This window comes from Saccopteryx leptura, chromosome 3 (genome assembly GCF_036850995.1).
Source record: "Saccopteryx leptura isolate mSacLep1 chromosome 3, mSacLep1_pri_phased_curated, whole genome shotgun sequence".
Lineage (NCBI taxonomy): Eukaryota > Metazoa > Chordata > Mammalia > Chiroptera > Emballonuridae > Saccopteryx > Saccopteryx leptura.
Window position 1 is genome coordinate 195,947,389 of NC_089505.1, and position 14,748 is coordinate 195,962,136.

Genomic DNA, 14,748 nt, shown 5'->3' on the forward strand with positions numbered 1-14,748 from the left:
CAGTAAAGTATATTTTTTAGACAAATATTGGCATGAGAAGGAGTGAAAGCTACAGAGTAAAATAACTAAACTCTGCAGATACACATATTTAAGAGGTTTGATCTCAATCAGAGGCAGGCCCTGGCCGGTTGCTCAGTGGTAGAGCGTGAGCAGACAACTGATTAATTCACATCATATGCTTTGGTCTTACAGGTATTAAAAAAATCATACCAGCTGTCCTCAAGATAAGTTATTAGGTACAGGAGGAATAGGTAACTGGAGAATTTTTGGCAGGTCAAACAAACATGGGTAATCTGGAATTTTAAAGGTAATGAAAAGAGACCCTGGGAGAGCTGAGACAAAGTTAAACCATGCCCACTTAAAATTTTATTTTATTTTTTTATTTTTTATTTTATTTTTTTTCATTTTTCTGAACCTGGAAACAGGGAGAGACAGACAGACTCCCGCATGCGCCCGACCGGGATCCACCCGGCACGCCCACCATGGGGCGACGCTCTGCCCATCCTGGCGTCGCCATGTTGCGACCAGAGCCACTCTAGCGCCTGAGGCAGAGGCCACAGAGCCATCCCCAGCGCCCGGGCCATCTTTGCTCCAATGGAGCCTTGGCTGCGGGAGGGGAAGAGAGAGAGAGAGAGAGAGAGGAAAGCGCCGCGGAGGGGTGGAGAAGCAAATGGGCGCTTCTCCTGTGTGCCCTGGCCGGGAATCGAACCCGGGTCCTCCGCACGCTAGGCTGACGCTCTACCGCTGAGCCAACCGGCCAGGGCCACTTAAAATTTTATATGAACTTTCAAATCTTCACCAACTTCATTTCTTCTTCTGTGTGTTTAGGATAATCTCATTCATGGTTCTAAATACAATTTAATCAAACTCCTCCTCTAAATCCTTCATACCACTAGTAGTTTGACTAATCCACTATACCAGTGGTCGGCAAACTGCGGCTCTTTGGCCAGTTTAGGAGTACCCTAATTAAGTTAATAACAATGTACCTACCTATATTGTTTAAGTTTAAAAAACTTGGCTCTCAAAAGAAATTCCAATCCTTGTACTGTTGATATTTGGCTCGGCTGACTAATGAGTTTGCCGACCACTGTACTATATACCACAGTATTTGGCCTATAATTCACTTATACCTACTTTTAGGGAGGTTTGTGAAGCAGTGAAAGAAACACAGATTTAAAGCCAAACTTCCTAGCTCAACTCCTCACTCCACTACTGACTAAATCTGCATTCTAAGGCAAATCACCCTTCCTTATACCTGTTTCTCACTGTAAAATTAAGGTAATACCAAAGTAGGCTGAACTTACACCCTTTTTTCACATTTTTATATCTGATATTGGTGCACATTTCACAATTTACATTAAAAGGATGCCTTATATGTATTATAGATTTGATGGCCATAGCTGTAGAATTTTTTTGAGGACCAAATGCATAAATACATATAAGGCAGCAAAAAATTAAACACTTTATATGCGTTTTTATTATACTGTAATTATTTATATAGTTTTCTCACTACATTACAAGTTTCTTAAGAGCAAATCTGACTATCTCCTTGAGAATAGGCATCTATTTTATTGAGGCCTATGCATCCCCAACACCTGCAAGAGTGTGAGGATAAAGGAGCCACTTAAATATTTGTCATGTTCACTTCTGTATCATTTGTAGGATCTGGCTTTGAACCCAGGATGTGGTTAAAAATATAAAAGGAAAAAAATGCATTTGTATAGCACTGCTTTCATATCCACTATAAAGAAAAATAAAAAAAAGAAACCCAAAGACAAATTCTCATTGTAAGCGAGCCAATGCCTTATGGCTAGTAAAAACCAAGACCACTGATTTTCAGTGTGCCTCCTACTATACTAGTTGTACAGAAATGACTAACTTACCTATATATTTAGCCAGAGTTGAAACTACTGAACTAAATTACAGAAATAAGCCGGTGGTACCAAGTGTTACTAATGATGACAAAGAATAAAAAATACTGGCAAAGAACACAGAACGGCAACAAAAGGACAACCAAACTCTGTATTAGGGCTGAGTTTACCCCCAAACTTTGCATGGATCCCTAGATCCTTTCTTAGAAAAACAATTGTTTTTAAAGCTAAAATTGGTGTAATCAATTTTGCAGTCTTCTCCAAATATCTTTCTTTTGCTATGGCAGTCTTTACCGTTTACCCTTCAAGGTTCGTATCCAATTGTTACCTCCTGCGAAGTTCCCCTATCTGGACCCTTGCTCCCTACATACCCCTACAAAGAGGTGAAGACTCCCCCACCCTCTGAGCTTCCAAATTACCCTTGTCCACAGTTCTTTTTTAGCTACGTTATATTCCACTGTACCTTTTCCCCCAGTTTTTGACCTCTCCCCTCCTACCAACTAAACTGAACTGCGTAAGGGAAGAGACCCTGTCTTATTTGATTTCCAGTGCAGAGCTTAAAACTGGAACTTAATAGTTACTATGTAATTATTTTGAAAACTGAGATGAAAAAAGATCCTTGCAGACTAGATAACCAACCTGAGGTTGTTTCATTAGAACCACTCTGTTTGCTGAGATAAACATGTTTTCTATTAAAAGCAGTTAGCCAAATCTGATTTTTAATATCACCGCCTTCTGGTACAACTTACCTATAGAGAGTGTACAATTAAGAGAAAAAGAAAAACCTATTAGATCAAATCATCATGAGTGGGGTCTTGGTACCTATAAATTTTTAAAGGCCCCACAGCTGACTCTCCTAGCTATAAACCATATGAGATAAATTTCTAGTTTGGATCTGTTACCAAGCCTTTTCTATAAATTGCCAGATAGTAAACATTGTAGGCTTTTATGGTCTTTTGTTTGTTCAATTTTGATTTTTTCTTTACAAGTATGAATCTAGTGTACAGGCCTCAGTTTGTGAACTCCTGGTCTAGCTTATGAATTATTGAAGATATATAAGGAAAAAGCAAGAACCAGATAAAGCAATCAATAGAATAACTTCTCAAGTTACAAAGTTTATGTCAATAGTTTTTATGCTCAAAGTCCAAAAATGAGGCTAAACACTCCTCTCATGGGGTCAAAGCTAAATGAGAGGCAAGACCTAAAGGACCTGACTCAATAGCTTCTCCTCCTTGTATGTACCAATAAATGCCTACTGAACAAGTGACACTTCTCCACAGACTGCCAGTTCCCAGAAGGCAGAGGAGGGGTCTCCCTTTATTCCCCCACAGAGCAAAGTACCAAGGTCAAATAAGTGAATTAGAACGATGAATCTATCCCCAAAGGTTTTATTCACACAAGGCCCAACCTTACGGGTTCTTGGTCTGGCTTCAATTGTGTTACTCTAGTTTCACCTGTCACTGCTCTACCTCTAGACATACGCCCTAACCGCAAGTGCTGGTCCAAGTTGCCCTGTACTTTCCTGCTCTCCATCTTCCTTCACATGGCCGAATTTTCTTTCTATTACCACGGTCAACCTCAACTGGTACTTCTTCCCATTTCTCCCCAAAGCTTTCCCTCATTAACAGATAGATTCTTTTTATTAAAATTCTATATTAAGTATCACTTAAAACGGTATTTTGGGTAGAAAGTATCTTCTGTAACTCCAACAACACTTAGTATAATCCCAAAACTTGAGTCATCTAACAAAATATATGGGAAAAAGAAAATTAGTTAAGTTTAAACAAAAAGAAGAAAAGGCTAGTTTCCAAATCACCATGGATTTATCTTTAAGATTCCAGCTCACTGTTTTTGAATGTGCTATGAGTGGTTCAATCAGGACCACCCAATACTGTATTTTTGATGTGCTAAAGGGACACAGATAAGAACTGACAGCTATTAATTTTAGATAGTACACTGTACTGTACCTAAATTTTAAAAAGATTAAAAATATAAACTTTTGGCCTGACCAGGTGGTGGCGCAGTGAATAGAGTGTCGGATTGGGATACGCAAGGACCCAGGTTTGAGACCCCGAGGTTGCCAGCTTGAGCACGGGCTCATCTGGCTTGAGCAAAAAGCTCACCAGCTTGAGCCCAAGGTCTCTGGCTTGAGCAAGGGGTTACTCCGTCTGCTGTAGCCCCACGGCCAAGGCACATATGAGAAAGCAATCAATGAACAACTAAGGTGTCGCAACGAAAAACTGATGATTGATGCTTCTCATCTCTTTCCATTCCTGTCTGTCTGTCCCTATCTATCCTCTCTCTGTCCCTGTAAAAAAAAAAAAAAAAAAAATATATATATATATATATACACACACACACACACACACACACACACACACACACACACACACACATATATATATATATATATACTTTTAAAAATCTAAAGGGGATGTTCCATGTCTATCATAACCATAAAGGTAGAAAATCAAGAGGAATGACACAACCACTTCTTGAAGGAAGGCAAAAAAAAAAAAAAAAAATCTTGGCAGAGAAGGCTTACCTATCTTTTATAGGCAGCAGGGCTCTTTGAAGGAGGGTCTCCAAAAAAGACGCCTGTCAGAGCCAGAATCCTGTTCTCACCGCAGAAAGGTGTACTGGGTGAACACATGAACAAAATAAAAATTAGCTTAAAATATACTATTCTTAAAAACAAAACAAAACAAAAAGCCCAAAAACCTATTCTTATAACAACTTGGCTAAGAAAACTCAAGAATGCCAAGAGTAAAAAATGTGCAAGTCTCTTTATATTTCAGAAAAGATTATGAAAACAAGTTTTAAGTTTAAATAGATGTTTATTATGGTGATTATTCAACTTTGCTTTCCAACGAAAGGTTTAATACTGTAGTTTATATGGTTTTCTAATCCCTCTGATCAAATTATGAGATGGAAGAATCTTATTTTTTATAACATAATTAAGAACTTAACAATGCTTAACCAGGCGGTGGCACAGTGGATACAGCATTGGCCTGGGACGCTGAGGACCCAGGTTCGAGACCCCACAGTTGCCAGCTTGAGCGTGGGGTCACCAGCTTGAATGTGGGATCACAGACATGACCCCATGGTCGTTGGCTTGAGCAAGGGGTCACTGGAGCCCCCTGGTCAAGGCACATTTGAGAAAAATGGACAATTAAGGAGCCACAACAAAGAATTGATGCTTCTATTCTCTCCCTTCCTGTCTGTCCCTCTCTCTGCTCCTGTCTCTCTCACTAAAAAACAAAACAAAAAAACAAAAAATAACTTTCACATTCATCCTCCTACCACCGCCAAATTTTTTTTTTGTTTTGTTTTGTTTTTACAGGGACAGAGAGAGAGTCAGATATAGACAGACAGGAACTGAGAGAGATGAGAAGCATCAATCATCAGTTTTTCGTTGCAACATCATAGTTGTTCATTGATTGCTTTCTCACATGTGCCATGACCACGGGCTGGGCCTTTAGCAGACGGAGTAACCCCTTACTCGAACCAGCGACCTTGGGTCCATGCCAGTGAGCTTTTTGCTCAAGCCAGATGAGCCCGTGCTCAAGCTGGCAACCCTGGGGTCTCGAACCTGGGTCCTTCAGCATCCCAGTTGGACGCTCTATCCACTGCGCCACCGCCTGGTCAGGCCCAAATAATTTTTTAAATGGTCCGAATATATGTTTACTAAAAACGATAATGCAGTTTCCCTTATTTGGCAAACAGTATAGCATGGCTCACTGAACATCTCTTTGTATTTGCCTTCCTCCTATAGAGGGCAGGAAAGCTAACACCTGGATCTTTCAGCCTTCCTTTCAGCTAGAAGTGACCAGGTATCAAAGTTTGAGACAATGCAATATACATGAAGGTCTCTGGTAAAAAGCACATGGGAGGGGAAACACCTCTAGAAGAAAGCCCTTTGCTCTTTCCTACCTGGAACAGGAAAACAATGCTTAAAGATAAAGCCACCATTTCGTGATCATAAGGTTAAATGTCACATATAAAGATGATGGCTTTAAAAAAGGGGGGGGGGGTACCCAAATTTTTCATACCTGTCTGGAGCTGTTATACTGGTCTAGAACTGCCTGCCTATGGATTTCTTCCCATGAAAGAAAAAGAACTTCTCTTTTGGACATTATTAGTATGTTTGTTTGTTTTGAAATCTTATTTATTGATTTAATAGAGAGGAGAGAATGAGAGAAAGTTGGTGGGGGAAGACAGGTATGTGCCTTGACTGGGAAGGCCTAGGGCAGGTGTCCCCTAACTAGGGCCCGCTGCATGTGGCCCCCTGAGGCCATTTATCTGGTCCCCCTGCACTTCTGGAAGGGGCACCTCTTTCACTGGTGGTGAGAGGAGCACTGTATGTGGCGGCCCTCCAATGGTCTGAGGGGCAGTGAACTGGCCCCCTGTGTAAAAAGTTTGGGGACCTTGGCCTAAGGTTTTGAACTGTTAACCTTAGTGTTATCCACTGTGCCACCACAGGTCAAGCATTATCAGTAAGGTTTTTAAGTATTTACAGCTGAAGACATTCCTCATTCATATTATAACATTCAGATACATTTTCAACACTCACAAAGTAAAAAATCCAATTTTATACTTTTTTCTAGAAATTGAGTGTTATAGAAACACTACAAAGCAAAAATTAAAGAAGTAACAGATAAAAGGAAAAAAATGTTAAATATACTTTTAAGGGCCTAAAAAGAATTAAAGTAGTTTCCTCTAAGCTGGGAAGCACTGCTTTGCACTTCTTTTCTCTGTACTCCAGTAATTTTTCTTTGCCTAAGGTCTAATGTCTGTGAATGGTGAGCTTGAAAATGATTTCATCTCACTGGTTCATTTTTAGCAAAATCCCCCTAAAAATGCTAATCCAAAATGGGAACCAGTTCATTTTCAGAGTTAAGTTTACAGAAATAACTAAACCTGTCATTTTTCTAGTCTCTCATTTTTTAGTCTCTTCATACACTAGTGTCTTCCCAGTTCCAACTGCTCTCCTTCTGCAAATGTCCAAAAGTCAAGATGATGAAGTTTAAAACAGGTTTTTCAGAAAACAATTACTACCCAAGTAATTCTCTGAAAGAACACCTTAACTTTCCAAAGAAAAAGAGAATTAAAAACTATTGTGAACCACTCACTGCACATCACAGAAACAGAGGTACAGGTATAGAGAACTTCAAACAAAACGTCTTAGTAATTACTGGCTGACATGCTAATGTAACATATTTTCTTATAAAAGACTTTTAAAGAACAAAAAGAGGTAAACTTAATCTTCAAAGTTATTTACTGCAAGACACTAAAGTACAACATAAAACTGACCTTAGTAGGGAGAAATCTTTTATTTACAAAAGAAAAATTCACTCTGAAATAAAAAGAATAAGTAATATTTACCTGCAATTCTTCTTTATGGCCTCTCAGAAAAGAGGTCTTTTCATGGTAATGACCAAAAATACCTCTACTTATGAAGTCCCTAACAAGGCTGCCACTTAAGAGTCCTCAAATAGAAGAATAAAGAAAGATAGCTATCATAGAAATACTGTTCCTTCTGCTACACTTACCTCCCAAAGGCAATCAGAGCTTTTCATCAAAATAGAATCAGCAATAAAGTTTTTGAGGAAGATAGCCCTAAATTTGAAAGTCTTTAAAGCAATAAAGACTATGCTTACTGGAGGGAGTTTTACTGGGAAAATGGGGACCATTTTCCAGTCCAGATTTTGCTGGCACTGTATTTTATGGACTCTGACTTTTATCAGCCAAAGCAGAAAAATTGAAGCAGAAAGCACAGCATCATGATACAGCTTTAATATTGTGTAGCTTTATATACTTAACGTCTGTAAAAGCATTTTTCTGTTTCCCTTTTTCCTCCATGTATTTTCATCATCTGAACTGGGTTTCTAGCAAAAAATCCTTGTTTATGGCACTGTAGAAAGAAAATCTTTAATTTACATACAGTGGGACAGTTTCACTTGTGATCATTATCCAATGACCAATATGTTTATAAATCAGGGGTCATCTATATTTTCAGACTTCAACTAATTCTATTTAGATCAAAGAAACAATCTAGAAAGCAAATAAAATTAGTAGCCTGTACTTTAGTAATGACAGGAGATTGGATTTAGAAATCCTAAATACGAGACAAGATCAGCTTAATACTAACAGTAACAGCAGCAGCTAATACTTAGATAGCACTTGTGCCAAGCACTGTTCTAAGTGCTTTACACAAAATCATTAATTACAACCCTTTGGAGCTACTACTATTATTATCCCTATTTTGCAGAAGGGAATCTGACATTACAGAGTTTAAGTTACTTGCCCAACCAAAGTCATATAATGGTATACCTGGGATTTGAATCCAGATAGTTTCCAAAGCTCATGCTCATAATCATACTGCCTCTATGAAAAAATTAGATGTTTATATTCTATGACAACTTTTCATGCTTTAACTAACTCTGCCTTTAAAAGGTTTCAAGGGGCTTGCCTGACCAGGTGGTGACACATTGGAGTGTCAACCTGGGAAGCTGAAGACCCAGGTTTGAGTCCCCAAGGTCACTGGCTTAAGCATGGGATAATAGACATGACCGAGTGGTTGCTGGCTTGAGCCCAAGGTCACTGGCTTGGCTGGAACCTCCCAGTCAAGACATGTAGGAGAAAGTAATCAATGAAGAACTAAAGTGCTTCAACTGTGAGCTGATACTTCTCATCTCTCTCCCTCCTATCTCTCTGGCTAAAAATAATAAATAATATATACACATATACAGACAAAAAGGTTTTAGGGAAAGCATAATGAATACATGTTAGATAATCCAAAATTTGTTGAATGAGAAATACTATTATTGCAAAATTGCTATTACATATTCACATATAAACAAACATATTCTCCTCCCGATGCTCTTAAAATCTAGTCCATAAAAACCTTAGTGCTCAGATTATTCATCTTCCTTTACACCAAAAATTTACTGCTATTTATTAAATATATGCTAGATCTGTAATATTCTTTCAATTATGAAACATTTCATACTTAGCTTTATTGAAGTCTTTATAAAATTTGACTTTAAAATAAGCATGCATTTTAAATACCTAAATAAATATACAAAATATGCACCTAAAACCAGAGTTCACCACATCTTTATTCCCTCTAATCTAGAAGTTATCAACTGGACGTGATTTTGCTCGTCCAGGAGACAGTTGGTGATGTATGGAGACACTTTTGGTTTTCACAATGAAGGTTGGAGAGGTGTGCTACTGGTATCTAGTGGGCAAATATTCTATGCAGTCACAAGACAGCCCTCCACTGTGAAGAATCATTTTGGCCCAAAATGTCAAGCCACCCTAATCAAGTCCTAAATAAAACCAAGTTACCCAAGTTACAAAGCAAGTTCTGACCAGTGAAGGGGGCACCAAAGGAGAATAGTCTACCAAAACATTATTAACAATAATAGAAACTCATTTTCTTGTACCCATTAACCACCTACTTGATTGAAGATACACAACAAGGAAAGGGTAAAGTTAACCCTTTAAATGGTTTAACAGTGGTCGGCAAACTCACTAGTCAACAGAGCCAAATATCAACAGTACGATTGAAATCTTTTGAGAGCCAAATTTTTTAAACTTAAACTATGTAAGTAGGTACATTCCTTATCAAGGTAGGGCCTACACGTGGTATTTTGTGCAAGAGCCACCCTCAAGGGGCCAAAGAGCCACATGTGGCTCGCAAGCCAAGCCGCAGTTCAGTTTGCAGACCAGGGGTTTAGCAGGTCTTCCCTTCCTGAAACTTCACTTTGGAAACTAAATAATCAACATTTATAAAGATTTGCAAGTAAAAGATGATGGCAAGCATTTCTAAGTGATACAAAAACTTGCCCACCAATCAAACTTGAAATGCTATTATTTCTCGTTAAATCCATAACTAGTTGAGGGAAAAAATGATGGTCCTTAAATCCCATACTTTTTGCATAAAACAGAATAAAATGGTTTAAGACCATCATAATATATTAATATACTATAAAAGAATTCTCAAAAAATCTGCTCCTTTGGGTTCCCATTCAGGATACGCATCCCTCCCCATGTCTCTTTCTTTCCCATGTGACCTACTCTAGTCAAGGCTCAGCTCACGTCCAGTCCAAAGCAACCTCACTCATCTCCAACTTTTACACTCTGGCATGGCAAGCTTCTGAAGAGAAAGAAAGGGTTTATATGGAATTATTTACAGGTCTTCAGAATTAAATACAACCGATACAGTACTGACTGTTCCTATAATGTTTTCTAGCTATACCTATTATACAGCAGGAATATTTCACTCTCCCCAGGAAATAAGGGACCCAAAATTTTACCTCCTCTTCACTTTCTTTATCTTCATCCTCTGAAGACTCTTCCTTGTTTTTCTTTTCATCTTCATCACTGCTAGACTCATCTGACAGAATTTCAGGACATTTGGTCCGCTTTGCTTTCCTTGCCATTCCAGAACTGTTCCGTTCCTTTTTGTTGCCTTTGCTAGAAGATTTTTTAGATTTTGGCAATGGCTGCATAAAATAAACACCAATGAGGTATTGTATTTCTAAATTAATCAAGTTTATGAGAGCTTCTTCTCAACTCAATTCTTATTTCTATCTCAAGATATTATTTTTCCAAGCTTAGCAGCTTTAGAGAATAATTCATCTTTAGCTCAATGTGTCAAATTAATCTGTCTGAACTACAAACACTCTTTCATTTGTATTCTAAACACCTAAGCAAGAGACTCATTTAAATATGCATTCTACATTCAGCTGGGATTAGAGGCCCACATCCATAACCATGTTTGAGCTCAGTTGTTTACACTTTATCTTTCAGAGAAGGTTCTTATTTTAGGGGACCTTCCTATCAAAATATTTGCAAGAACCATCTATAAAGTAAATTAAAATCTCAGTTTAAATATCCTGAATTTATGAAACTATAAAGTTTATATTCCTATTACCTCTGGGCTCTACTTTCAATGCCAGCACTACATTCTGCTGATTCTAAATATGTAGTAAGTACTATGTTATTTAAGAAACTAAGAGCCACAAAATAAGTGCATTGTAATCAGAATCAAATATGAAAAACTGATGTTAGAGATACCTTAAAGAAGGATAAAATAGGGGTTTTCAAAGTGTGGTTTATGGACCTGGGTTACCTGAGAACTTTCCAGAAACTTACCAGGTCAAAACTATTTTCATAATACCAACGCCATTATTTGCTCTTTCACTGTGTTGACATTTGTACTGATAACACAAAAGCAAAGGTAAGTAAAACCGCTGGCATCTTACGTAGTGGTTTCTAATCAAAGCAGAGGGGGCAAACTGTGCTAGTACTCATTATTTTCCTCACCACACACTAGCAGGGGGAAAGATTTTTTACTTAAGAATGTCTCTGATGAAGCAGTAAATAGTAATTGTATTAACTCTAAACTTTTGAGTACATGTCTAGAATATCTGTGAAGGAAAATGGGAAGCACAAGAGTACTTTGCTACAAACTGAATTCACTGATTTTCTCAAGAAAATATCCTTGCTCTACTTAGTTGTGAGCTATGCTAGCTACTTTTTTCATGAAATACCTTTTAAAAGAAAATAATAGAAAAATTATGCCTACTTAGACTTAGGTAAATGATAGATATGTTCTCAAAAATGAAGAACACAACCCTGTCAGGTTAAGGAAAATAATAATTGCCAATGATAAATTTCAAAATTCAAATGAAAAATATAATTTTGAAAAATGTCAAATATCATGAATTTGACATCCTCCCAATATGTAACAATTTTTCTGATGAGATGGTAGTTGTATTACTGAATGTCACTTACTGACAGTGTTTAATGAAATGTGCCAATATTTGGAAGATATGTACAATCAGGGAACCAATATGTCCAAATGGTGAATGTTTACTATAAAATCATGCACTAGACTAGACCAGGTGGTGGTGCACTGAATAGAGCAGGGGTCTAAAACTCAACTCAGCATGTGGGCTGCAGAGCAAGATCACAGCCGTTGGGCGGGCCGCACTAGGTCTACAAAAGGCAACTGTTACGCAACACTTTTCTCACTGCAGTTGAAAACAAAAAAAAATCAGTACAAAATTGTTTGGCGGGCCGCGAGTTTGAGACCCCTGGAATAGAGCATTGACCTGGGATGCTGAGGAACAGGTTCAAAACTCTGAGGTCACTGGCTTGAGTGTGGGCTCACAGATATGAGCAAGGGATCACTGGCTCAGCTAGAGGAGCCCTCTGCTCAAGGCATATATGAGAAAGCAATCAATGAATTAAGTGTAACAACTAAGAGTTGATGCTTCTCATATCTCTCCCTTTCTGCCTGTCACTCACTCCCTCCCTCTCAAAAACAAATAAACAAACAAACAAACAAAATCATGCACTGGTAAAAGGTCCAAGTTCATTAACATATCAGACACATTACTATTAAACTTTAATAAACTACCACTGTGAAGTTTTGATGTTGTATCAAAGGAGAATACCCACAAAATTTTTAAAGGGTTTTAAAAAGAATCCATTTTTCTAACACATACCTTTGTGAGGCTAGATTGTCTTCATATACTTCAAGCTAACATATCAGACACATTACTATTAAACTTTAATAAACTACCACTGTGAAGTTTTGATGTTGTATCAAAGGAGAATACCCACAAAATTTTTAAAGGGTTTTAAAAAGAATCCATTTTTCTAACACATACCTTTGTGAGGCTAGATTGTCTTCATATACTTCAAGCTAAACTATATACATTGCAACAAATTGTAATGCAGAAGCAAATGAGAATATAGCTGTCTTAAGTCAGACATGAACAGATTTGCAAAGACATAAAATATCCTGTCTTGCTAAATTTTAGTTATTTTTCATACAAAATACAGTGGTACCTTGAGATACGAACAGACCAACCTAAGTTTTTTAAGATACGAGCTGTGACTCGGTCCATATTTTTGTTCAAGATCTGAGCAAAATTCCAAGATACTAGTCGTGATTCGAGAAGCTGCTGTTAGTTGGCGTGTTGGCACATGGGTCCGGTATCGGCAGTTTCATATATGAGTTGACTGACGAGCTCAGTCATACAACAAATTAAATTCATATCTCAAGAGATACAACCAGATCAACATATGAATTTTTTTAAAGATAAGCTGTGGCCCTGGCCGGTTGGCTCAGTGGTAGAGCGTTGGCCTGGCGTGCAGAAGTCCCGGGTTTGATTCCCGGCCAGGGCACACAGGAGAGGCGCCCATCTGCTTCTCCACCCCTCCCCCTTTCCTTCCTTTCTGTCTCTCTTCCCCTCCCGCAGCCGAGGCTCCACTGGAGCAAAAGATGGCCCAGGCGCTGGGGATGGCTCCTTGGCCTCTGCCCCAGGCGCTAGAGTGGCTCTGGTCTCGACAAAGCGACGCACCGGATGGGCAGAGCATCGCCCCCTGGTGGGCGTGCGGGGGAGGGGGGGTGATCCCGGTCGGGTGCATGCGGGAGTCTGTCTGACTGCCTCCCCGTTTCCAGCTTCAGAAAAATACAAAAAAAAAAAAAGATAAGCTGTGACTTGGTCCATATTTTATCAAAATGAAGATTATGAAAATACTTCCTGACAGACTTAAAATGAAATATGCAAGGTCATAAAAGTAACACCCCAACAGACATTTTAAATCAGTGACATTATTTGTTACTATTAAACAATTAGGGCAAACTTAATCTAGATTTCAGGAAAAGTAGGGTAAATTATAAGGCCATTTTACATCTCTGTCTAGCTCCTGGGCTCTGCAGATGACTTTTGAAACCAAATCCAAGAAACTTATTTAAATGAGTCAGCTTTATGTCACTTTTCCATAACTTTACTCCAGTGTCTAGGAAACATCCAGTTCTAATATACTCCCATCTTGTCTTTCCTGACCTGACTGCAGGTTGCACACCAGCCCAACACCTCATCAACTCAACCTGTTTCCTTTGTTCCAGTTCCTTCTAGATATTTAACTCTCCATACTTAGTTTGTATGTCTGCACCATCTGATCTTTAATGATTATTTTTCTTAATCTTATATCCTTTAGACTTGACCTAGGGCAGTGAACACAAAGTGCAATGTACAGATGAGGTCTTACAGGATGGTAAATGTAAAATCTATTTAATTTTAACAAATGTCATCCTAATTAAATTCAATTAAAAAAATTTTATATCCTTTTATATATAATAAGGGAGAACATATCCATATGCCTTCTGTTATTTCTATCATGACATTGTGGCAAATAGGTCAATGGAAGGCAAATTCTTTGAATGTAGACAATATAACTGAATGCTAACAATGCTGTTATCTAAATTGTTCCATAGGCCCTGGCTAGTTGGCTCAGTAGTAGATGGCGCGGTGGGTGGATGTCTCATGTTCAATTCCCAGTCAGGGCACACAGGAGAAGCGCCCATCTGCTTCTCCACCCCTCCCCCTCTCGCTTCTCCTCCCGCAGCCAAGGCTTGATTAGAGCGAGTTGGCCCAGGCACTGAGGATGGCTCTATGGCAGCGGTTCTCAACCTGTGGGTCGCGACCCCGGCGGGGGTCGAACGACCAAAACACAGGGGTCGCCTAAAGCCATCGGAAAATACATATTTATTATACAATACATTTTTAAATAAAATATGTATTTCCAATGGCTTTAGGTGACCCGTGTTTTGGTCGTTCAACCCCCACCGGGGTCGCGACCCACAGGATGAGAACCGCTGCTCTATGGCCTCTGCCTCAGGCGCTAAAATGGCTCCTGTTACAACGAAGCAAGGGCTCCAGATGGGCAGAGCATCACCCCCTAGTGGGTGTGCCAGGTGGATCCCAGTAGGGGCACATGCAGAAGTCTGTTTCTGCCTTCCCTCCTCTCACTAAAAAATAAAATTAAATACATTTGTTCCATAAAAAAA

General features: G+C 38.8%; 1 protein-coding gene across 2 annotated transcripts in view; it reads right to left on the minus strand.

Annotated features, from left to right (window-relative positions):
- The window catches only part of DEK (DEK proto-oncogene), a 36,088-nt gene that overhangs the window by 11,567 nt on the left and 9,773 nt on the right, over positions 1 to 14,748 (minus strand). For both annotated transcript variants that reach the window (XM_066377135.1, XM_066377137.1), the window contains exon 7: positions 10,196 to 10,384. In XM_066377135.1, the coding sequence (XP_066233232.1) occupies positions 10,196 to 10,384 (189 nt within the window). The remainder of the gene's footprint in view (positions 1 to 10,195; positions 10,385 to 14,748) is intronic.